Below are 25,946 nucleotides of genomic sequence, written 5' to 3'. Positions count from 1 at the left end.
CAGTGGTCCAATCATTGGCACCATTTACGCACTGAGGTCACTTGAGCGCCATATTGCTACTCGGAGTTCCAAGTATTGATGTTCTAATATTGGCTACTGCTTATCAATGTTTGTGTTTCCGTTGCTTCATTATTTCATCCTTTCATTGTAATTGTTGTTTAGACAACTTCTTTGTTCATTTTGTGTTGTTTTGATCGAATAAATACAAAATAAACAGACGAAAAAGTAAAGTGTGAAAAGACGCACGGAGAATAAATTCCAAGTCAATGTTTCCACTCAGGGGCTGAGGTGTGGCTTAAAGACACTGGACACTATTGGTAATTGTCAAAGACCAGTCTTCTCACTTGGCGTATCTCAACATATGCATAAAATAACAAACCTGTGAAAATGTGAACTCATTTGGTCGTCGAAGTTGCGGGATAATAGTGGAAGACGATACACCATGGTCAGAAGTTGTGTGCTTTCCGATGGTTGATTTCGGTACCTCAAAATCTAATTCTGAGGTCTCGAAATCTAATTAAAATATTTTAGTGGAAAATGACTTCTTTCTCGAAAACTATATTACTTCAGAGGGAGCCGTTTCTCACGATGCTGTATACTTATCAACAGCTCTCTATTGCTTGTTACCAAGTAAGTTTGTATGCTTAAAATCATTTTGAGTAATTACCAATAGTGTCCAGCCGTCGATTTCACAAAGAGTTAGGACTAGTCCTATACTTAGGACTATTCCTATGAGATATACAAATTGCATGGATAGTCCTAAGTAAGGACGAGTAATTGGTCCTAACTGGAGATAAGACTAAGATAGTCCTAACTCTTTGTGAAATCCACCCCAGGGCATTTAAATATTGGAGTGAAGCATGGAACACATCTTGTGAAGATATTTATTAGTGACTCCGTTACCATGTGCTCTATGTTTGAGTTTGTGATGCAATGTACTTGAGTTTAAATGTTTGGGTTGATGCTTGGGTTGAATCTGTGCCACATCTAATATTCTTCAGCATCTTCCTCTTCTCCCTCAGCGGAGTCGACCCCGACCTCTTCGTAGTCCTTCTCCAGGGCAGCCAGATCCTCACGAGCCTCAGAGAACTCGCCCTCCTCCATACCCTCTCCTACGTACCAGTGGACGAAGGCACGCTTGGCGTACATCAGATCAAACTTGTGATCCAGACGAGCCCAGGCCTCAGCGATGGCTGTGGTGTTGCTCAGCATGCAGACGGCACGCTGCACCTTGGCCAGATCGCCACCTGGCACCACGGTAGGTGGCTGGTAGTTGATGCCGACCTTGAAGCCAGTTGGACACCAGTCGACGAACTGGATTGAGCGTTTGGTCTTGATGGTTGCGATGGCAGCGTTGACATCCTTGGGGACGACATCACCACGGTACAGGAGGCAGCAGGCCATGTACTTGCCGTGACGGGGATCGCACTTCACCATCTGGTTGGCCGGCTCGAAGCAGGCATTGGTGATCTCTGCTACACTCAGCTGCTCATGGTAGGCCTTCTCAGCAGAGATGACTGGTGCGTAGGTGGCAAGAGGGAAGTGAATACGTGGGTAGGGCACCAAGTTGGTCTGGAACTCTGTCAAGTCGACGTTGAGGGCACCATCAAAGCGAAGGGAGGCAGTGATGGAGGACACGATTTGCGCGATCAGACGGTTAAGGTTAGTGTAGGTTGGTCTTTCAATGTCGAGGTTGCGACGACAGATGTCGTAGATAGCCTCGTTGTCGACCATGAAGGCACAGTCGGAGTGCTCAAGGGTTGTGTGAGTGGTGAGAATGGAGTTGTAAGGCTCTACTACAGCTGTGGAGATCTGAGGGGCGGGGTAGACAGCAAACTCCAGCTTGGACTTCTTGCCGTAGTCTACAGAGAGACGCTCCATCAACAGAGATGTGAAGCCAGAGCCGGTACCACCACCGAAGCTGTGGAAGATGAGGAAACCCTGAAGACCGGTGCACTGGTCAGCGAGCTTTCGAAGTCTGTCTAGGACAAGGTCAATGTGCTCCTTGCCGACGGTGTAGTGACCTCTTGCGTAGTTGTTGGCGGCATCCTCTTTGCCTGTGATGAGCTGCTCAGGGTGGAAGAGCTGGCGGTAGGTACCTCTTCGTACCTCATCTGTTAGAAACATAACAAAGAAAATACTGCCATCAACATGAATTCACTGGTAACATTATTACTTTAAGAAAAGCATTGTATGCTTTATTGTTTGTTAATTTAACCAAGCTTACCAACAACAGTGGGCTCCAAGTCGACAAAGACGGCACGGGGCACGTGCTTGCCAGCCCCGGTCTCGGCAAAAAAGGTGTTGAAGGAGTCGTCTCCACCTCCGATGGTCTTGTCACTTGGCATCTGACCATCAGGCTGGATGCCGTGCTCCAGGCAGTACAACTCCCAGCAGGCATTGCCCATCTGGACTCCGGCCTGGCCGACATGGACTGAGATACATTCACGCTGGGAAAGAACATGAAATAATTAAATTATTACTCAATTAACGAAATTGAAACAATTCGTAGCCCCTCTGTTGTTCGCGAAGATGGGTCAAGAAGGACATGGATTTGGCGCTTAAAAATGTGTTTGTTCTGAATAGAGAATTGCTGGGCATTGTAGCAGGAGCAAGGAGTCTGCGTCATTCACTTGGAAATAAAACATGGACGCAGGAAAGTGGTAGACCAAATTGACCTACGTTTGGTGCGTTCGTTTAGCTTCCCTGGGTCGACCCTGTCTGCCCCGGTTCGTTCAAATAGCTTTGACGTCATTTCAGGGGCTCACCCGGGTCAGCCCCCAGTGCCCTGCTTGTGGAGTGGGTCACTTGTGGTGACCCGAGGTGCATTCCGTTAATACCACGAGAGGGCGAGTGTGATCGTTCGATTAGCTCTTGTCAGGGGCTCACCCGAGTGAGCACTGCGGGGTTGACCAGGGGAGGCTAATCGAACGCACCCATATAGACAGCGGAGCCATGGACAACAATACAATTTGGGGACACCACCCGAAATAAACTAAACTAAACTTCTGAAATGAATTATGTTTGGGAAAATGTTTTCAAAGTAGATTAAATAAATTAAATATTGGTTCATGCAATCCATCGAAATTGTCAGGCTTTCTTTTTACTTCGTTAACGGAAACGGTACGATAATACTTTGTGTGGTTTTACAAAATGGCCGATCTATGTAGATGACGAACCAAACAGAAAAACACACAATTTCGAGAGATACTTTTGTGTGAATCATAATATTCTGTTTAAAAAAAAGCTTTCCAACCATATTCATTTCATTAAAAGATGCTTTCTATAGCCAAAAAGCACCCAACTTACAATGCAACGTGTGCCCTTTAAAGGCAGTGGACACTATTGGTAACTACTCAAAATAATTATTAGCATAAAACCTTTCTTGGTAACGAGTAATGGGGAGAGGTTGACAGTATAAAACATTGTGAGAAACGGCCCCTCTGAAGTGACGCAGTTTTCGAGAAAGAAATATTTTTCCACGAATTTGATTTCGAGACCTCAAGTTTAGAATTTGAGGTCTCGAAATCAAGCATCTGAATGCACACAACTTCGTGTGACAAGAGTGCTTTTTTCTTTCATAGTTATCTCGCAACTCTGACTACCAATTGAGCTCAAACCTTCACAGGTTTATTATTTTATGCTAATGTTGAGATACACCAAGTGCGAAGACTGGATTTTGACAATTACTAATAGTGTCCACTGTCTTTAATCATAACAAATCAGCAACACATTATTTATGAAAAACGGAATGAGAATTGGCCTATAAAGCACCACAGTGAAAACATTTTATAGAAAAGAAAATTAGAGTAGGGAATTTTGTTTTCACCATAAGGTGAAGAACAAAATACATGTTGAATAAAATTTATTCGCAGATTATTCGTTTCTGCAGTCTCAACACAAACACTGGGTGTCTATTCCTTTCACATCAGCTTTAGATTGAGATAAATACAATATCGTTTCCTCATGTCAGACAGACACAATGACTTCCCGTTTAGCTTATTAAAACACACTTAAAGGCACTGGACACCTTTGGTAATTGTCAAAGACCAATGTTCTCACTTGGTGTATGGTGTATCCCAAAAAACAAGTCCGTGAACATTTTGACTCAGTCGGTCATCGAAGTTGCAAGAGAATAATGAAAGAAAAAAACACCCTTGTTGCACAAATGTGTGCTTTCAGATGCCTAAAATGAAAGGCTTCATGCTTGAATTATTTTAATATTTGAGTAAGTCGGAAATTACCTCTTCATAAAAAACTACGTTACTTCAGAGGGAGCAGTTTCTCACAATGTGTATACTATCAACAGCTCCCCATTACTCGTAATACCAAGCAAGTATTTATGCTATCAATTATTTTGAATAATTACCAATAGTGTCCACTGCCTTTAAGTTTCATCATAATGTTATTTCCCTACATTATGATATTAATAATGCCATTTCCTTATCCTGGTTCAGAAAGTTGGCTGCGTTATCGCAACCTCACGTGGTGTTTATCAACCACGCCACAATCTTAAGGCCGAGTAATAGTCGGTCGCGCGATGGTCGGGCGTCGGAAATCTTGACGCGCAATCATAAAAAAACGCGGTTTTTAGGCCTCAGTCTTAGGATTGCGCGCAAGATTTCCGTCGCGCGACCATCGCGCGACCGACTATAAACCGGCCTTTACAGGTTTCGCTTCCTTTGTTGCTTGCAAAGAAAACCCAAACCCAAAATGCCTTAATAATGTGTCAAACGTCGAGGAAATTTCGGTCCCTAATTTTATTAACATTACTATAAACTCCATTCAGTGGGGGTCAGCGCTATGAAAAGCAACCACAAAAGATGGCAAAACAATTGTCCCCACCATATATTGACGAAGCAGCTGGAGTTTCACGTTAACAAAAACAATAATTCCATTTCACATGGCCTTGAGCGGGTGCGCTCCAACCCCTGTAGCTATTATATTTTTATGATAATTTTGTCGTCAGTTGGAGTGTAAGTTATTTGTTTCCGGTAGAGTATGGTTAGACTTGATGACAAGTCGTTAGCGCCGCCTGTTACAAACACACACTTTGCCGTTCATGCAACAGTCACAGTGCGATTATACAGACGAAATTTTTTCTCACTGTTTACCACAATTACCATTTTTAACAAGTAGGCCCTAAATGGTATTCTTTCGAATGCAAATGACTTTTCGGGGTGATATACACAAATTCTAGGACATAATCTTTAATAATTCAAACCACCACGCATTACAAATTATTAGTCATGCATGACTCATAACAAAACGACAGAGTATATGAGCAGATCAACCTGTTCCCAAAATGTCAAAGAATAGGTTGTTTAATTTGTCCACCTTCTTATTTTGTTTCCCTGAAAGGTTTTGGTAGGGCCTACACTGCCTTAAAGGCAGTGAACACTATTGGTAATTGTCAAAGACTAGCCTTCACAGTTGAGGTATCTCAACACATGCATAAAATAACAAACCTATGAAAATTTGAGCTCAATCGGTCATCGAAGTTGCGAGATAATAATGAAAGAAAAATAACCCTTGTCACACGAAGTTGTGTGCGTTTAGATGGTTTATTTCGAGACCTCAAGTTCTAAATCTGAGGTCTCGAAATCAAATTCGTGGAAAATTACTTCTTTCTCGAAAACTATGGCACTTCAGAGGAAGCAGTTTCTCACAATGTTTTATACTATCAACCTCTCCCCATTACTCGTCACCAAGAAAGGTTTTATGCCAATAATTATTTTGAGTAATTACCAATAGTGTCCACTGCTTTTAATCTGAACACAGTATTTTTGATGAAGACCATACACAAATAAACCTTCTGACCTTTGTTTTTAGACTAAAATTAACGGTAACCCAAAACTCTATTATGATACAAGCATCGAATACTATAAAAATATGTTGTGATAAACTTGGTCTTATCTCATGATTAATTGCATCAAAAGGCCACACTATGTCTTCACTCTTCCCTATACACAATGTAAAACACCAATGAGAAAAAATCCATTCGGCCAAAACACAACAATTTGTTTTGCAAAGGAAGCAGGCATGGAATTTGACTTCAGGCGGTGCAGACTATTACTTGATATTTCTGAGTCCGTGTGTAAATTTCACTGGCACGCAGGCATTATACTGAGCAATTTGTACATGTGTCTCTTAAAGACACTGGACACCTTCGGTAATTGTCCAAGACCAGTCGTCTCGTCACTTGACGTATCTCAACATATGCAAGAAATAACAAATCTGTGTAAATTGATTTGAGCTCAATTGGTCGTCGAAGTTGCGAGATAATAATGGGAGAAAAAAAAAAACACCAGTATCACACGAAGTTGTGTGCTTCCAGATGCTTGATTTCGAGACCTCAAAATCTAATTCCGAGGTCTCCAAATCAAATTCGTGGAAATGTACTCCTTTCTCAAAAACTACGTTACTTCAGAGGTAGCCGTTTCTCACGATGTTTTATACTATCAACAGCTCCTCATTACTTGTTACCAAGTAAGGTTTTATGCTAATAATTATTTTGAGTAATTACTAATAGTGCTCACTGCCTTTGAAATTATTTTGAATTATTACCAATAGTGTCCCGTGCCTTTAATAGGCTTGTATAGCATACGGCTCAACTAACACAGGGAGTGGCATGCATAATGCATTTTGTATAGACATGTACTGTACATAATATATATGTACATAATGTATGGCAATGGCGTGACTATACACTCAACATAATACATAGCTTCTCAATGTATGACTCAACGTATGGTTGCTGGCATGGTAAATGCGGATGTACATGTTGTACATGTACATGTACACACGTATGCTCCACGCCATGACGACATTGGAGAAGAATTGCTACGCGACCGACATCTTCCCGTGCTATCTTACAGTCTGACATTTCACGATAGCAGTATCCTTACATATCATGATTTAAAGGCACTGGACACTGTTGGTAATTACTCGAAATAAGTGTTAAGCATGGTATGACCGAGCAATGGAGAGCTGTTGATAGTATAAAACATTGCGAGAAACGGCTCCCTCTGAAGTAACGTAGTTTTTGAGAAAGAGGTCACTTCTCACTCAAGTAATAAAATACTTCAGGCCTGAATGATTTTTTAGACACATGACAATTCATTATTCTCTTGCAACTTCGAAGACCAACTGAGTCAAAATTTTCACAGGTTTGTACTTAATGCGTTATTTGTTAAGTGAAATTACTGGTCTTTGACAACTACCAAACGTGTCCTGTGCCTTTAAAGATCATGCAAGTCCAACAAAACATATAAACAGATTGAAGATAAAATTCGGGAAATTACGTCGTAATTGTAACATTTTAGCGGGATAGTATTTGGGAAGGATGGGTGAAAATTTCAGACCACGTCTGGCCGCAGTGATGCCTAGGTGACCATGTACTGAATTTATAATCTTAATACAACGTGAACAATTTTAGAATTCGAGCGGATCCCTTCGTGAAAAAATATTCCATCAATTCCACCGAAAAAAATAAGCATCAAGAAATATTAATTGTGAGTAAAGATGTCTACTCACCATGATGCTTGGTTGTGTGGGAGATCAAGTAAGAATCCTTGAGAAAATGTTCAAGATTTCTGTATAATGCGGCAATTTCCTCACTTCGATTTCAACACGATGTTGCTTCGATGTAGCTCTGTCGTGCAATAATAATGTTATGTGCAAGCCGCGCCTTATAATGACATAGCCAACCATCAATAACATGCTCTGATTGGCTGAGAACGGTTGCTCACGGCAACCGTTGGAAATTTGGTTCTGGGTGATTGTGTTGTGGGATTGTCCCGCCAAATTGTGGTCCTTTGTGGACTGTTGTGATACTGTTGTGTCAATGACCTTGACTGAGTTTATGTACGGGGAATTTTACCAATTTATGACAGATCCCTGGCCCATTTATATACAATCCGTATGTGAAATAATAATAAATAAAAAGAAAAAGAAAAAAAGAAAAAAAAGAATGAGAAATCAATAAATACAAATGCTGACATAATAATAAATGTTTAGTTTTTAAATAATTATTACTAGATCTACCTATCTTTGGTGGATTGTTTCGTGCAACGCCTTAAAAAAACTTTTCGAATCTATATAAAATCCGTTCATAGGCAAAATATACCTTTGTTCTCTTTGGAACCGTCCGGTTGTTTTAATCCTATATAAACAAAAAGATATAGGGCATACATTTAAACTAAGCTGTGAAGGTTTCATATAAGTAGGATTTGAAACTTTGCATGGTGGAAATAAGATATAGAAGAGTTTGGGGTAACACCATGTAATGACTATCTCTAAATGAGTTGGGGTGGTTCTGAAAAGAACCGTTGGTTTAACTCTCGGTTAAACCGTTGGAGTTAAACCAACGGTTCTTTTCAGACCCACCCCAACTCATTTAGAGATAGTCATTACATGGTGTTACCGCAAACTCTTCTGTAAGGTTTCATATAATAAGGTGTTATTTTTATTTTATTTTATTTTTTCAGTGGGCAGAACATCTGGAACGCTCAAGTCCACGCATGCAGGAAGAATAATCAGTAGGTGGAACACAATCTGAGAAAGATTTCATGCAGAAACATTTCTCATATTTCTCTGTTTTTGAATTCCTCCCTCTTAACACACAATCCTTTAAAGGCAGTGGACACTATTATGGTAAAAGTCTTCACAGTTGTGGTGGATCTCAACATATACATGAACAAACAAACCTGTGAAAATTTGAGCTCAATCGGTCATCGAACTTGCAAGACATTATAATGAAAGAAAAACACCCTTGTCACACAAAGTTGTGTGCTTTCAGATGCTTGATTTCGAGACCTCAAATTCAAGTGCGTAGTAAATTACTTCTTTCTCGAAAACTATGGCACTTCAGAGGGAGCCATTTCTCACAATGTTGAATACCATCAACCTCTCCCCATTACTCGTAATCAAGAGAGGTTTATAATGATAATTATTTTGAGTAATTACCAATAGTGTCCACTACCTTTAAAGGGAATCGCTCCACAACATACTCATTCCAGTATGCTTTGTTTTGAAAGGGCAAGAGCAACAAAGCATTTTCTTCTTGGTAAAGGGCACCTTATGAGAAAATTGCAATGTTATACTGCAGTGACCAGTGGGCATGGAGGCAATCTCCTTCGCTGAAATATCAGGCATGTATGTTAAAGGCAGTGGACACTATTGGTAATTATTATTAAAAATAATTATTAGCATAAAACCTTTCTTGGTAATGAGTAATGGGGAGCTGTTGATAGTATACAACATTGTGAGAAACGGCTCCCTCTGAAATGGAGTACTTTTCGAGAAAGAAGTAATTTTGAACGAATTTGATATCGAAACCTCAAATTAAGAATTTGAGGTCTCGAAATCAAGCATCTGAAAGCACACAACTTCGTGTGACAAGGGTGTTTCGTGTTTTATTATTGTCTCGCAACTTCTCGCAAATTTTCACAGGTTTGTTATTGCATGCATATGTTGAGATACACCTAGTGAGAAGACTGGTCTTTGACAATTACCAATAGTGTCCAGTGTCTTTAAACATCATCAACAGAAGCGGTGTTTTTATCAAGTAAGTTTTATTGCCATTTATGTTTGGAGTAATTACCAACAGTATAAATTCCTTTAAATCTAAATTTTCGGGTCAAATCGGCAAAAAATCGTACCTGTAGCACCTGTAAGTTTTTTGTCATGTTGCTTTGTCCCGCTTGTGCGGTTCACACGACCTAAAATATGCTTCCATTATTGTAACAATGACCTTCATATACAAATCTATAGGGATTATTTTTTCACGGTTGTTTATTCATGACGCCCTAAGCCGACAACCATCTGACGTTTCGAGCATGCGATGAAGGTCATTCAACAAAGAAACAAATATTTTATTTTGTAAACACTTTCCAATTTGATCTACGTTTCTTTAGAGGTGGGTTTAGTTGTTCTGATATTTTGTTGTAGCCTTCGATAACGTTTATTTGTGTAGAATTTTGTTTTAGTATAGTATTCGTATAGCTTGCTGTCCCAACATAGGCCCACAGTGGGTTTGTACGTACACGATAAGTTATAGTGTACGTACACGGTATGATAGAGATTAGTGTATTCATGTAGCGGCAAAACGCTTCCGTAGTATGAAGTTTACAACAGCTAATTCCACATTTCAACACAGACACAAAACTCGGGTGGGTATCGAACCCACGACCTTTGCAGTTCACAGAGCTAGGGAAAGTATACTGGGTGCGTTCGATTAGCTTCCTTGGGTCGATCCCGCGTTGCTCATTCGGATGAGCCCCTGATAAAACAAAAGCTAATCGAACGATCACACTCGCCCCCTCGTGGTGACGTCATGAACCTCAGGCCAGCCCCAAGTGACCCACTCCACAAGCAGGGCACTGGGGTCTGACCCGGGTGAGCCCCTGGAACGACGTCAAAGCTTTTCGAACGTACCGGGGCAGACCGGGGTCGACCCGGGGAAGCTAATCGAACGTACCCACTGTGTATATACAGTGTTTACTAACACACACCGTTGTATTTGGGTAAAACCAAAATTACTATTCTTCATACCCGATGCAAAAAAAAAAAACCGTTTTGTTGCCTCAAAACTACTTTATTTTGACAACTTAATTAACGTGATTATCTCAGTATGCATCATCGGTAAAATAGAATAAAATAAATCGGTCACATTTAGCGATAAGCAAGTCCCGTATGATTTTATATTCTCTCGAGAAAATGGTTGGTTTGCATCAAGCCAGTTTCATAAAGCCTGTAAGCACAACAACTCGCTAAACACAGAATAGTATTACTTAGCAGAACCAGGTTACCAGCCCAGGGGTGGATTTCACAAAGAGTTAGGACCAGTCTTATCTCGAGTTAGGATCAGTTACTCGTCCTAAATTAGGACTAACCATGCAATTTGTATATCTCCTAGGACTAGTCCTAAGTTAGGACTAGTCCTAACTCTTTGTGAAATCGACCCCTGATTGCATTAAGTTTGCATTGTTGTGCCTGGTGCTCGACTCAACTTATGCTTAGCATAAATTTGTCAAGCAGTATTTTCTCCTGAAGACGAGCAGACTATACTGTTCGAAATATCGAGACCAAACCGGCTCTTTGTTGGAGCCAACACCACACAAAATAGATTCACACATGGTTGTACCCGCAAGTTTACTGTTTTCTCTTAGTTTCTTCCTATTTATCCACACCATGCAAGGCTTCAAACATTGCTTACAGTGTTTTCTGCTTAACAGCTTTTATTAAATTGGGCCTTGTTAATCGCTATACATTAAAACCAGACATGGCGCCTGCTGCTCGTGGCTGATTTGGGTGTGGAGAATTTTCCTTCTCTGTGATTTGGTTACAGATCGACGATTTTGAAGAAAAAAATATTTTCACATATCAATGATTTTGAAATAACACGTTGAAGGTTATATATATGCCTAGTGTAATATGCCTGTGATTTCTTTTCACAGAACTCGACGAACTGAGGTTTTTAACTCCATAAAATGGCCGACCGTGTTAGTTCGGAAAGTAAAAGAAAAACCACGCAATTTCGAGGCATATTGGTTTGGATTATTATAAGTTATATTCTGCTTTTAAAATAACTTTCTAATCATATCAATTTGATAACAAACTGTTTTAAACGCTTCCAATGGAGCCAACTCGACCGATCCAAGGCAACGTGTTCCTTTAAACTAAGTGAAACTTAAACTTGTTAATTAATTATAATTGCATATAGACATGTTGAAGCCAAAGGTATGGTGACCTCGAAAGGACATCACAGATGTTGTGAACTTTATTGTTAAAAAGTTGAACATGGTAGCAATGCTGGTGAGGCAAGTTGTACAACAACCTTTGGCGAGAAGTCAAGGGTCGCGGGAAGAAGGACAAATTTCCTACTTTTTCAAAATGACTACAACATCTGGGTAGGCCAGTTCTGCTGAATCTGCTGTTTACAGGGAATGTACACGTTCTGTAGTTACTCAAAACAAATATTAACTTAAAAACTGACTGACTTGGTAACGAGAATCGGAGAGCTGTTGGTAGTATAAAACATTGTGAGAAATGACTTCTTCTGAAGTAACTTAGTTTTTGAGAAAGAGGTAAATGCTTACTAAAATAATAAAAGACTTCTACATTCTTATCTGAAAGCACCCAAATTCGTCCAACAATATTGTTATTTCTTTCATCATTTCCTCGCAACTTCGATGACCAATTGAGCCCAAATTTTAACATGCTTCAAATTGTATGGTTATGATGGGATACACCAAGTGAGAAGACTGGTCTGTGACAATTACCAAACGTGTACCTTCCCTTTAACTTCAATGAAACTTCTCTATTTGTGACATTGTAGTTATACTTAGGTGTGGGTTCATTCGCATGTCACTAGGACCGTGTGGAAAATTGGGCTCGGTCAAGACCCATTGACACGTGTAAACAAGAACCACACAATTTTGAAATGTATTTTTGGTGGCGAAAACCAATGTGATGTTGCAAGATTGTTTCAAACACATTAAAACCAAGGACCAATAACAAAAGAGGACGATAGAGTCCAAGGGTCGGAAAAGTTCCACAGCTCTTGGAAAACGTGTACAAAACCAATGGAAGATGTTTCAAAAAAGAGTGGGACAATAGGATGTCCACGGTTGCAGGCATAAACAAGCTTTGGAGTGAATTTCTACTCATCTGTTTATACCATTAGGAAAAGAAAGATCTCCGAACAAAGTTGTAAAAAAGAACTCTTCTTTGAGTACAGTCGAGTTTTCATTGAGAAAAGATTTTGTTGGGTTGAAGTTCTGCAAGGTTTGGGAGGTGTCTAATATTCCTCGCCTTCGTCTTCTTCCTCACCGTCAGCAGAGTCGAGTCCGACCTCTTCGTAGTCCTTCTCCAGGGCAGCCAGATCCTCACGAGCCTCAGAGAACTCACCCTCCTCCATACCCTCTCCTACGTACCAGTGAACGAAGGCACGCTTGGCGTACATCAGATCAAACTTGTGATCCAGACGAGCCCAGGCCTCAGCGATGGCAGTGGTGTTGCTCAGCATGCAGACGGCACGCTGCACCTTGGCCAGATCGCCACCTGGCACCGTGGTAGGAGGCTGGTAGTTGATGCCCACCTTGAAGCCAGTTGGACACCAGTCGACGAACTGGATGGTTCGCTTGGTCTTGATGGTTGCGATGGCAGCGTTGACATCCTTGGGGACGACATCACCGCGGAAGAGAAGGCAGCAAGCCATGTACTTGCCGTGACGGGGATCGCACTTCACCATCTGGTTTGCGGGCTCGAAGCAGGCATTGGTGATCTCTGCAACGGTCAACTGCTCATGGTAGGCCTTCTCGGCAGAGATGACTGGGGCGTAGGTAGCAAGAGGAAAGTGAATACGTGGGTAGGGCACCAAGTTGGTCTGGAACTCTGTCAAGTCGACGTTGAGGGCACCATCAAAGCGAAGTGAGGCAGTGATGGAGGACACGATCTGACCAATGAGACGGTTAAGGTTGGTGTAGGTCGGTCTCTCGATGTCGAGGTTGCGACGGCAGATGTCGTAGATGGCCTCGTTGTCGACCATGAAGGCACAGTCGGAGTGCTCAAGGGTGGTGTGAGTGGTGAGGATAGAGTTGTAAGGCTCTACTACAGCTGTAGAGATCTGTGGGGCAGGGTAGATGGCAAACTCAAGCTTGGACTTCTTGCCGTAGTCGACGGAGAGACGCTCCATCAACAGGGATGTGAAGCCAGAGCCGGTACCACCACCGAAGCTGTGGAAGATGAGGAAACCCTGAAGACCGGTGCACTGGTCAGCCAGCTTTCGAAGTCTGTCTAGGACCTGATCAATGAGCTCTTTTCCGACGGTGTAGTGACCTCTGGCGTAGTTGTTAGCGGCATCCTCTTTGCCTGTGATCAGCTGCTCAGGGTGGAAGAGCTGGCGGTATGTTCCAGTTCGGACCTCATCTGTAAAATTACAACAAAGAAGATTGTTGTTACTCAAATGTCACTATAATTAAAACAAGTGTATGAAAAGGACAGGGTTTGTGGTTTGGTTTATATTAAACAGGTTATCACCAACTTGTGATAATCATGCTTACCAACGACAGTTGGCTCCAAGTCAACAAAGACGGCACGTGGGACATGCTTGCCGGAACCGGTCTCACTGAAAAAGGTGTTGAAGGAGTCGTCTCCACCTCCGATGGTCTTGTCACTTGGCATCTGACCATCAGGCTGGATGCCGTGCTCAAGACAGTACAACTCCCAGCAGGCATTGCCCATCTGGACTCCGGCCTGGCCGACATGGATAGAGATACATTCACGCTGGAAGAGAGAGTAACGTCAGAAACAACTTGTTCATTAGCATACCAAAATGGTTTGAGGGAAAATATATTGTATCCTTTTGATAATTATTTATCAAGTAATCCATAAAGGAAACAGGCAGGATAAGTTGTTAAGAAACTGTGACTACAGCAGGATTTGAACCAGCGACCCCCCGATTGAAGTACATGTGCTCTACAAACTAATCTCTAGTCAAAATGATGAATGACAAATGAATGAATAAATATACAATACAATACAGCACAACACAACACCATACAATACAAATACAATACAATACAATACAATACAATACAATGCAATAAATTAAAACATATTACAATGCATTATAATAATAAAATACAATGCAATGCAATACAATACAATACAATACAATACAATACAATACAATACAATACAATACAATACAATACAATACAATACAATACAATACAATACAATACAATACAATACAATACAATACAATACAATACAATACAATACAATACAATACAATACAAAACAAAACAAAACAAAACAAAACAAAACAAAACACAACAAAACAAAACAAAACAAAACAAAACAAAACAAAACAAAACAAAACAATACAATACAATACGATGCAATACAATACAATACAGTACAATACAATACACTACAACACAATACAATATAACACAAAACAATACAATGTAATACAAGGTAATACAAAACAATACATTACAATACCATGTAATACAATAATATTAATAATAATATTGAAAATGTATATTGCGCCCCTTACATACAAAATGATCAAAGGCGAAGAACACATGTTGAAAAGCACAGAGTGGAAGAAAAAGACAAAGAAAAAAGACTGGTCACCAGGCCAGTGCCCAAACAAAAGTATGGGATACTTCTGTCCCGCCAACAAAGAACTAATTAATTACTATAGGCCTATCTCTGCTGGCATCGGTAATGTACAATACAAAATAGTACAATACAATAATTATATTAACACGTTATACAATACAATAACATACAATAAGATTACAATTCATTGTAAATACATTTATAGAGCGCTCTTTCGTCATCAAATTTGGATACACAGCGCTGAAATGAGTCTAAATATCTAACCAAAATACAGTAAAACATGCAAGTAGATGTTAAAATTATTGTTAAAATAGATGATCATTGCAAAAATCTTCATTTATAATCTAGAAAAGATCAAAACTATACAAGTGTCTTACCATGATGATGAGGTGGTTTCAGGGAACGGACGAAAATAAAATCAAGTATATAGAAAAGGTTCAAATCGTTACTGCCTTGATGAAGCCTCACGTTTGAAATGGCTGTGTCTGGATCAAACAGAACCTGGCTTATATATTCAGCCAAGGATGTAACCTTGGTGGGAAAAATGGACCGCATGGTTGCTAGTGGGGAGGTTGGTGTTGTAGCCAATCAGATCTCGAACAGCGAGGTGACTGGTGACTGAATAATGGTAATACAGCAAACCGCAACAGAGCACAAAACAGGCAATGGGTTTTTCTTTATGAAATTAAGCATACAAGGCCTAACAAGGCATGCAGAACAACTTGATACCAGCACAAACGCTATTATGACGTGTATATACAAAAAGGCCTTGATCACCCGAGGCTATTTTTAGGGCCCTTTTCGAAACCACGGCTTCGGCTTTAGATTCGTCTTCAGGCTCCGTCCTCTCGTCTGAAGTCCTGAGTGCGTACGCAAAGCACGCACAATTAAGGGAGGTTTCGCTGTACGTTACGCGAGCAAAAACGCGAACGTGAACGTCGGAAAACTGTGTCGTTTCTCGCCACAACTTATTTCATGCTCACGTATGGCGTAACCTGAGCCGAATACAAAGCCGAAGCCGTGGTTTCGAAAAGGGCATCTAGTTGTCGTAACCCAGTATCTGCATGGCCCATCGAATCCGAAGACAACTTCGTTGATGTCTTGAATGCACGGATGGAATGTCTTGGTTGAATGCAAAGATTCAATTGATACAATTGTCATACAATTGTGACCGATTACATCAAATTCTGCATTGACCCAGTTGTACCATTGTCAATGAGAAAGGTTTACCCTAACATTTGGTGTGTTCGTTTAGCTTCCCTGGGTCGACCCCGGTCTGCCCCCGGTGCGTTCGAATAGCTTTGACGTCATTCCAGGGCCTCACCTGGGTCAGCCCCCAGTGCCCTGCTTGTGGAGTGGGTCACTTGAGCGTGACCCGAGGTGCATGACGTCACCACGAAAGGGGCGAGTGTGATCGTTCGGTTAACTTTTTTCATGAGCTCACCCGAAACAGCACCAAAGGGTCGACCCAGGGAAGCTGATTGAACACACCCAGTAACAACAAACCCTGTGTCATGAGAATTTTAATCTGCTCATCGAGAAAGGGTTAGCTTATAATGGGTGCGTTCGTTTAGCTTCCCTGGGTCGACCCCGCAGTGCTCACTCGGGTGCGCCCCTGACAAGAGCTAATCGAACGACCACACTCGCCCTCTCGTGGTGACGGCATGGGGGCTGACTCGGGTAAGCCCCGTCAAAGCTATTCGAACGTACCGGGGCAGACCGGGTCGACCCAGGGAAGATAAACGAACGCACCAAATGTTAACAACACACGACCAATTTTAACTTGTCCGCCGGTGTCGCATGCAATTATGTCCTCTACGCAATACTATCCGGACATTATTGCATATGCAGTAGTGTCCGCCGGACGGTTTTGCATATACAATCGTGTCCGCCCGGACGCTGCATGCTGCATTGTGCAATTGTGTCCGCCCGGATACATTTGCATATTATGCAGTTGTGTCCGCCCCCGTGCAAAACCGTCCTTGCAGTAAATTAAACGACCTTGCTCGATCGACGGAACACATTCGCCATTTTTTACAAGCTAAGTGCATGTCATGAATGACATGGGAAATTTTCGGCCTTTGGGTATTCGCTGCAATCATAAATTGGATTCGTAAATATTCATGCTGCATTACGTAGGTATGTACAGTCATGTACATGTCTGCCGGACGGTTTCTGCGTAGCCCCTGACACGATTGCATATACAAAAGTGTCCGGAGCGGACAGTATTACATGGCGGACACATTTGCATCCGTTACCGGTCATGAGTTTATTAAAACATTTTTTTTTACCCACACCGATGTGTGTTAGCACTGTATACTCAGTACTTTCCCGAGTCATGTGAAAACAAATATCACAGGCATATTACTCGGGTGGGATTCGAACCCGTGACCCTTGCAATTCTAGAGCAGTGTCTTCGACGACCGAGATTGTCCGATAGCTAGAGGCAGTCGTGAGTTTGGTCACGAGTTTACTGGCCCGCAGGCTAAAATCACTGGCCTCGTTGGCCCTGCCGTCGAGTGTTAATTTCGAGTCATGCTTTAACATGCCTTTACAGGGGCGGGGTTGGGGTGGTTTACGGGCGCCCTTGTCCGATTATCATGGATCTGCTCACCGTAATCAAAGAATAAGCGCTTATGGAAGCAGGAGTTATGAACTTACGTCAAGCGTATTCCACGGGCTCGCGGGGAATTTTACGCTAACAAGGAAAGTTCGGGTGAGCGACTGGACTTGACCAGAGCCGGCCGTGACGTAGCTCTGGAATTAACAATGGTCGACCGTCTTCCAGTGCATGGTTCGATATAGTCAATCTCCCTGTGCTTTATGGTTTCTTGTTATAGTCTAGTCGGTCTAGTCAAGTCTAGTCGTCACCGAACTTGCTCAAGGCTATCGCAGAATTCGGCAGTTAGCAGAGACATGAAATTGGACCAAGGTCTTTAAAGGCAGTGGACACTATTGGTAATTACTCAAAATAATTATAAGCATAAAACCTTTTTGGTGACAAGTAATGGGGAGAGGTTGATGGTATGAAACATTGTGAGAAACAGCTCCCTCTGAAGTGCCATAGTTTTCGAGAAAGAAGTAATTTTCCACGAATTTGATTTCGAGACCTCAGATTTAGAATTTGAGGTCTCGAAATCAACCATCTATATAAACGCACAAAACTTCGTGTGACAATGGTGTTTTTTTCTTTCACTATTATCTCGCAAGTTCGATGACCGATTGAGCTAAAATTTTCACAGGTTTGTTGTTTTATGCATATATTGAGATACGCCAATCGGAAGGCTAGTCTTTGACAATTACCAATAGTATCCACTGCCTTTAAGGGGCGGGACTGGCATCCAAGATAGCTTATGGATGCCCTGCTGTCGATTTCACAAAACTCTTCCTAACTTAAGACTAATCTTAGGACTTAGGACGAGTTCCAACCCTGCACTGTAGCATGCAGACCTTAAGATTAATCCTAAGTTAGGACGAGTTAACTCGTCCTAACTCGAGATAAGACAAGTCCTAACTCTTTGTGAAATCGACGGCTGCTCTAGCTATGTTTGCTTTGCACGTAAACAACTATAATGACTACATCAGACAATATTTTTGTTGTAATGAGCTAGGATCGATACGAAATGAAAAATATTTACGGCAATTTTCATGACCGATGGATGTTGAATAGACGTTTAATTAGCGACCTCATGGAGAGTGGTGAAATTGCCAACAAGTCTGTTATCATGACGTTGTAATGATCCAGTCTGTTATCATGACGTTGTAATGATCCATGGTTGCCGTTGCGCTCTGTTATGGCTTGTCCCAATTTCATGACTCGGCTTACCGCTGAGGTATGCGCTTACGATCACTATTATCCGCCGCGGCAAGCGCTGAAATTCTGCGCTAGCCTTGTAAGCATAGAATGCCTAGTGAGCCTATGAAGCCAAAATTCCCTGCTAACCCGTGAAACACGCTTGACGTAAGCACGAAATTCCCTGTTTCAGCGATGATTCTTTGCTTAGGGTGAGCAGAGTCTTGGGTAAGCAGAGTCATGAAATTGGGCCCAGTGCCCAATTTCATAGAGCCTGTGCACAAAAACCTGAAGCCAAGGAAAATCTTGCTGAGCAAAAAAGGTTACCAGCCAACATTCCATAAAGTTTACATTGTTGCGACTGGTGCCCTACTAATTTTTTGCTAAGCAATGAAACTTGTCAACCAGTATTGTCTACATAACAGCTTTACGAAAGTTGGTCCTAATCATTATAAATACCGGCTACTCATTCCCCGCGCTGTGATTGGCTACATCTGTCAGCACTACCAGTCGATTATTTCACCATGGAAACCGTCCTTGATTATAAAGTCAGGTCGTATTTTGTTCAGAAAACCATTTCAAACGTGAGGCTTTATCAAGGCAGTAACGATTTTGACTCTTCACGACAATTTTGTTTTCGTCGGATCGCTGAAACAACCTAATCAACATGGTAAGATATTTTGTATTATTTAAATCTTGTTTAGACAGTATGAAATAATTATGATTTGGCAATGGTCTATGACGTAGGCAGAGCTGAAACGAACGCAAGTATACAGTATTGTTTAGTTACAAATACATCAACCCTAAGATGTGTATTACTTTGTTTTAATTTCATATTTAGATAATTATTTATAGAGATGAGTTGGCTTGATTTATGAGGTTGGCAGAGCTAACATGGGGGCGAAAGCTCCCTGTGTAATTTAAATAAACTGTAAAAGTACACAAGATTTTGTAGGCACTTAACACCGTTGTTTCTTAAGCGTACAGCCAGTATTATGACACCTACTCCTTTCACATAGCACCATGTTATGTTTTACAATGTGCCGTGGCGTTTAATTCTCGAAATCAAACTCGAAACACCGGGACGAGACCCTTCTCGATTCGATAAGAGTGCTGGGTTTTTTTTTTACAACACACGAGACCAACGGCTTTACGTCCCATCCGAAGGACGGTTCAAGTCCCACTGTAAAAAATATATATGTTTTTTGTTCAACCCGAAAGTATTTAAAATCAACCTGGTAATTCTTGTGGTTTGTTACTTGATATATCTACGAAAGTTCTTAAACTGGTCTCTTTGAGATTTAAACAAGTTGTTTCCAACTTTACTTCTTCCAGCGTGAATGTATCTCAGTCCATGTCGGTCAGGCCGGAGTCCAGATGGGCAATGCCTGCTGGGAGTTGTACTGCCTGGAGCACGGCATCCAGCCTGATGGTCAGATGCCCAGTGACAAGACCATCGGAGGTGGAGACGACTCCTTCAACACCTTCTTCAGTGAGACCGGTTCCGGCAAGCATGTTCCACGTTGTGTCTTTGTTGACTTGGAGCCCACTGTTGTTGGTAAGCATTGATGAGTTAATGAGAGTTTATGTAATGGTTTGTAGTCTAACCAGTTAACAAAACTGTGAATATAATAAGTGACATTTGATTAACAACAGTCTTGTTTTTTTGTTGTTTTATAGATGAGGTCCGTACCGGAACCTACCGCCAGCTCTTCCACCCTGAGCAGCTGATCACAGGCAAAGAGGATGCCGCCAACAACTACGCCAGAGGTCACTACACCGTCGGCAAGGAGCTCATCGATGTTGTCCTAGACAGAGTCCGCAAGCTGTCTGATCAGTGCACCGGTCTTCAGGGCTTCCTCATCTTCCACAGCTTCGGCGGTGGTACCGGCTCTGGCTTCACATCCCTGTTGATGGAGCGTCTCTCCGTCGACTACGGCAAGAAGTCCAAGCTTGAGTTTGCTGTCTACCCTGCCCCACAGATCTCCACAGCTGTTGTAGAGCCTTACAACTCCATCCTCACCACTCACACCACCCTTGAGCACTCCGACTGTGCCTTCATGGTCGACAACGAGGCAATCTACGACATCTGCCGTCGCAACCTCGACATCGAGAGACCGACCTACACTAACCTTAACCGTCTCATTGGTCAGATCGTGTCCTCCATCACTGCCTCACTTCGCTTTGATGGTGCCCTCAACGTCGACTTGACAGAGTTCCAGACCAACCTGGTTCCCTACCCACGTATTCACTTTCCTCTTGCCACCTATGCACCAGTCATCTCCGCTGAGAAGGCCTACCATGAACAGATGTCTGTTGCAGAGATCACCAATGCCTGCTTCGAGCCGGCCAACCAGATGGTGAAGTGCGATCCCCGTCACGGCAAGTACATGGCTTGCTGCCTCCTGTACCGTGGTGATGTCGTCCCCAAGGATGTCAACGCTGCCATCGCAGCCATCAAGACCAAGCGTACCATCCAGTTCGTCGACTGGTGTCCAACTGGCTTCAAGGTGGGCATCAACTACCAGCCACCCACCGTGGTGCCTGGTGGCGATCTGGCCAAGGTGCGGCGTGCCGTCTGCATGCTGAGCAACACCACTGCCATCGCTGAGGCCTGGGCTCGTCTGGATCACAAGTTTGATCTGATGTACGCCAAGCGTGCCTTCGTCCACTGGTACGTAGGAGAGGGTATGGAGGAGGGTGAGTTCTCTGAGGCTCGTGAGGATCTGGCTGCCCTGGAGAAGGACTACGAGGAGGTTGGACTCGACTCTGCTGACGATGACGGGGAGGAAGACGGCGAGGAATACTAGATACATTCCAAACAATACATACATTGCAAACCTCAACCCAAACAAACATACATTTCTAGAAGTTATTTTCCCAATGAAAAAACAAATTTACGCAATCGGAATATTGAAGAGTCATTGGAGAGGTAGCTTTGTTTTGTTATATCCAAAGGTATCATAATATAGGATTGGATATTAAGGGTGAATACATAATTAACGTTAGTCTGAAAAAAGTTTACTGATTATGATTCTGTTAGTCTGAAATAAGTTTACTGGTTTATACAATATTTTTTTCTGTTCAATATTTCCCTCTGAAGTGAAGTCATGTTCGAGAAAATTGCATTTGAAACCAAAAGATTGCAAAATTTTCGAAGTTATTAGTTTCTCAAAATGCTTTACTGTCGAACGCTGCCAAAATGTTTTCTTGCCATTTTATATGAGGACTTTTAAAACGAGAGTTGACTGTAGTTATAGTCATAATGGTCTGAGTCCAACTCCATTGTCATGAATCCAATACCAGACACTCTTGAAACTTTTAATTAGGCGATGACAAAATAATTGGCCATTATGTTGTAATGAAGCGAGATGGGCACTAATTAAAAACACTGTTTCCAAGGATAGGACAGCTGGAACCTTGTTTCCTTTTCTCCTGTGCAAATCAACAATGCGCAACGAGAACCATCAAAGCGCAAAGAGAATCAACATTACGCAAAGAGAACCATCAATGCGCAAAGGGAACCATCAATGCGCAAAGGGAACCATCAATGCGCAAAGGGAACCTTCAATGCGCAAACATAATCAATAATGCGCAAAGAGAATCGACAAGTTAATAGAATCAACAATGCGCACAGCATAATGTGCAAAGCCACTATCATGGGTACACATTTCGTTACAAACACACCAAACAACATTTTAAAGGCAGTGGACACTATTGGTAATTGGCAAAGACTAGCCTTCGTAGTTGGTGTATCTCAACATATGCATAAAATAACAAACCTGTGAAAATGTGAGCTCAATCGGTCACCGAACTTGCGAGATAATAATGAAAGAAAAAACCACCCTTGTTACACGAAATTGTGTGCGTTTAGATGGTTAATTTCGAGACCTCAAGTTCTAAATCTGAGGTCTCGAAATCAAATTCGTTGAAAATTACTTCTTTCTCGAAAACTATGGCACTTCAGAGGGAGACGTTTCTCACAATGTTTTATACCATCAGCCTCTCCCCATTACTCGTATGCAAGAAAGGTTTTATGCCAATAATTATTTTGAGTAATTACCAATAGTGTCCACTGCCTTTAATATTGAGTAACTCTTTGCAGAACTTGTATTCAACAAATTCAAGCACTTGTTTTCATCATTGTCACAGCGAGTGATTAAATCAACCATCACAATGCTTTATACACATGGCGAACCAGTGCAAACTGTTTGTTTCTACCCACACGATGTATGTACGAGGAAGAGCTGTGGATGTTTCCTGTTCTGCTCGCCGGGTGTAAATTTGAGTTCTATTCTAGATGTGGTTGCAAAAACCGAGCTTGACTCGGTTAGTTTGACACCCATGAAGAAAGAGTCCACTCACTGGAAAAAAATTGCTATCCTTTCAGAAAAAAAATTAGCTTCTTTTTATGTGTGAATGCATAGAGCAATGGATAGCCATTTTTCGGCATCCTCCACAATTTAGTTTGGGGCAATACAACAGTTTTCAGAGGTTGTGACAATTAATCAATCAATAAATCAATCAACCAATCAATCAATCAATCAATCAATCAATCAATCAATCAATCAATCAATCAATCAATCAATCAATCAATCAAAATTTAATTTGTCTGCTTGAGTTATTCACACATAAAACGGGCTTGGTATACAAGCTCCTTTTTTAAGTGTGAATGCAAAGAATAATGGATAGCCATTTTCGGCATCCTCCACAATTTTGGTTTGGCAATAAAACAGTTTTGAGAGGATGTGACAAAAATCGAAATATAACTTTTCTGCTTGTGTTATTCGAATATGGGTATAGCATTGATATAACTGATACTGCTACATCTGTGGTTTTAAGCTGTTGTTCATGAGACACCAAAAAGATGTGGCTGTGCATATTACATGTAGGCAACATGAACGTGATCTTGTGTCACCGGTGACTAAGCGCTGTAAACATTTTTATCAGTCAATAAGGGCCGGCCTTTTTTAATTAGTTGTGACGGTACAGCATCGATTTGAAGATGCGATACTCCCTTTAAAGTGTCATATTTATACTGTTGTGTAATTCAGCCAGTAGGCTGCAATGAGCAGTTTTTTTAATAAACCAATTATACGGCCGGTTGCTAGACGCATGTTAGAAGGGCGTGGGGAGGGGGTTATGAAGAAGAAGAAAAAAAACAGCGAACGATTCAGAAGAAATAAGTCAAGTGCTGCGCACACATTTCATCCGATGAAATGTTATAATTTTCGGCAGCCCCTGTTCTTGGATATTGTTGTTGAACTTCTTTCTATGCGAATAATATGCACGACATGAGTATAGGGTTGGGCGACACTTAGTGGCTTTCCCTTTACTTCGTGAATGAACACGGAGTGCCTTTTTTGTGAGGCATAGGCCCTTTTCGAACCCACGGCTTCGGCTTTGGATTCGGCTTCAGGCTCCGTTCTCTCGTCTGAAGCCCCGAATGCGTATACGCAAAGTACGCACAATATTGCAAAAACAACCGCGGGGCCAAGCTAGACTGAGCCGAATTCGGAGTCGAAGCCGTGGTTTCGAAAAGGGCAAAAGTTTGGTTCTACAAAATGGCGGACCATGAAAGTTACGCAGTTAAAAAAAGAAACACAACAAAAACACACTTTCGAGGCATATCTTGTTTGGATCATTGATACTTTTAAAACAGCTTTCCAACCATACTCATAACTTTCAAGTCCTACTTATATTCATAACTGATAGCAAAAATAGTCTGTATTGCCAAAATAGTCAAATCTAAGGCAAAATGTTCCTTTAAGTGAAGTTTGTGCCCCTAATAGTTGCTATCAAAATGCCTCGGGCGATCAACGCCTGATTTATGTATACATGTACTATGAGTATAAACATGTACGTGGAATGACTTTTTGTGCTGGTATCATGAGGTTTTTGCTAGTGCTTATCCATGCGTGATTTCTGTAGAAAAACTATTGCTTCATGCTGTTCCAAAAGTGTTTGTGACAGCTCCATGGTTGCCGTTGTGCTCTGTTATGGTTGATAGGCCCATTTTGTCCTTTCTGTATGACATGCCTCAGAGCTTACTCCTTTGTCAAGACTTGGTTGTTCATTCAATGAGTTTAGATACCCTTGTGTAGAGGCTGAACAGGCTTTGACAAGTAGTTGAATAGATGTGGATGTAGTCATCACCTAGTCTTGGTGCAAGACGTTTCTCGTTTCCCTTTCACGGGCGGTGAGTCGGTGTGCGGGCGCTGTCGGTGAATTGGCTGCGGTGTGCGTGGAAGGAAAACGAGAAACGTCTTGCACGAAGACTAGTCATCACCATGCCTATACAACGACCAGTCTAGGTTTTCACCATGGCTACCATTCCTGGTTTAATAATATAAAGTCAGAGGTTTGCTTTGTCAGACAACCACTTCAAACGTGAAGCTTCATCAAGGCAGTAACGATTTGAACATTTCTCTACAATTTTGTTTTCGTCTACTTGCTGAAACAACCTTATCAACATGGTAAATATTAAAATAATGTACTTTATATTTCATATAGAATATAAAGGGTTTGATAACTTTTGTGGATCATGTTTTTGGCCATGACATTAATCCATACTCACTTTGAATTAAGTTGTATGCAATATTATGATTAACCCGTACATCTAGTGTCAGCTTCAATAGTCGTTGAGTTGTTGAGATAAAAAAAAAACAAGTGAAAATCACAAAGCAATGTTTTTAAGAGAGTCGCGTAAGTCCGTTGTATCTAGTTTTCGCATGGTTTTCGTATATCGGCAAGAACATGTTTTTTTTTAAAAGTTGTTTTACTCACTCAAGAACTACAACACCGCAACAAGTATTATTTAAAGGGAACCTGTCTACCATCATTAACTTACAAACTTGTAATTTAAATGTCAATTTGTGGAGGTTTGTGTTTTGTGTCGAACAAAATGTACCCAAACTCTAAGAGATGATTTGACAATGCGTATGATTTGAAACTTTACAAAAGGATGCAAGAGTGCATGTTAAAATTCCTGAGAGAAAGGTTTCAATACTACGGA

General features: G+C 41.5%; 4 protein-coding genes across 4 annotated transcripts in view; 2 read left to right on the top strand and 2 right to left on the bottom strand.

Annotated features, from left to right (window-relative positions):
* Positions 1 to 763: 763 nt before the first annotated feature.
* Positions 764 to 7,678, bottom strand: LOC117296518 (tubulin alpha-1B chain-like). Its single transcript, XM_033779488.1, has 3 exons — positions 7,537 to 7,678; positions 2,228 to 2,450; positions 764 to 2,114 (listed from the first exon to the last, which is right to left on the bottom strand). The coding sequence occupies exons 1-3, from the start codon at positions 7,537 to 7,539 to the stop codon at positions 988 to 990; spliced, it is 1,353 nt and encodes a 450-aa protein (XP_033635379.1). The 5' UTR covers positions 7,540 to 7,678; the 3' UTR covers positions 764 to 987.
* A 4,555-nt stretch (positions 7,679 to 12,233) lies between these two features.
* LOC117297092 (tubulin alpha-1 chain-like) lies at positions 12,234 to 15,679 on the bottom strand. The gene is made up of 3 exons (XM_033780226.1): positions 15,516 to 15,679; positions 14,067 to 14,289; positions 12,234 to 13,932 (listed from the first exon to the last, which is right to left on the bottom strand). The coding sequence occupies exons 1-3, from the start codon at positions 15,516 to 15,518 to the stop codon at positions 12,803 to 12,805; spliced, it is 1,356 nt and encodes a 451-aa protein (XP_033636117.1). The 5' UTR covers positions 15,519 to 15,679; the 3' UTR covers positions 12,234 to 12,802.
* Positions 15,680 to 19,583: 3,904 nt separating this feature from the next.
* On the top strand, positions 19,584 to 21,996 carry LOC117297094 (tubulin alpha-1A chain-like). The gene is made up of 3 exons (XM_033780227.1): positions 19,584 to 19,601; positions 20,267 to 20,489; positions 20,612 to 21,996. Exons 1-3 carry the CDS (start codon positions 19,599 to 19,601, stop codon positions 21,739 to 21,741), a joined length of 1,356 nt encoding a protein of 451 aa, XP_033636118.1. The 5' UTR covers positions 19,584 to 19,598; the 3' UTR covers positions 21,742 to 21,996.
* A 3,295-nt stretch (positions 21,997 to 25,291) lies between these two features.
* Positions 25,292 to 25,946, top strand: part of LOC117296412 (tubulin alpha-1A chain-like) — a 3,250-nt gene continuing 2,595 nt past the window's right edge. The window contains exon 1 of the mRNA XM_033779317.1: positions 25,292 to 25,407. Coding sequence (XP_033635208.1) covers positions 25,405 to 25,407 — 3 coding nt within the window. The 5' untranslated portion in view covers positions 25,292 to 25,404. The remainder of the gene's footprint in view (positions 25,408 to 25,946) is intronic.

Source organism: Asterias rubens, chromosome 11 (genome assembly GCF_902459465.1).
Source record: "Asterias rubens chromosome 11, eAstRub1.3, whole genome shotgun sequence".
In the NCBI taxonomy this organism is placed as follows: Eukaryota; Metazoa; Echinodermata; class Asteroidea; order Forcipulatida; family Asteriidae; genus Asterias; species Asterias rubens.
The sequence above is the reverse complement of the archived record's forward strand: the minus strand, read 5'-3'. Positions and strand labels throughout refer to the sequence as shown.

Coding starts and splice junctions, on each gene's coding strand:
- LOC117296518 (XM_033779488.1), bottom strand. Junction 2,115..2,227: donor CTTGGAGCCCACTGTTGTTG/GTAAGCTTGGTT, acceptor TGTTTCTAACAG/ATGAGGTACGAAGAGGTACC.
- LOC117297092 (XM_033780226.1), bottom strand. Junction 13,933..14,066: donor CTTGGAGCCAACTGTCGTTG/GTAAGCATGATT, acceptor GTAATTTTACAG/ATGAGGTCCGAACTGGAACA.
- LOC117297094 (XM_033780227.1), top strand. Junction 20,490..20,611: donor CTTGGAGCCCACTGTTGTTG/GTAAGCATTGAT, acceptor GTTGTTTTATAG/ATGAGGTCCGTACCGGAACC.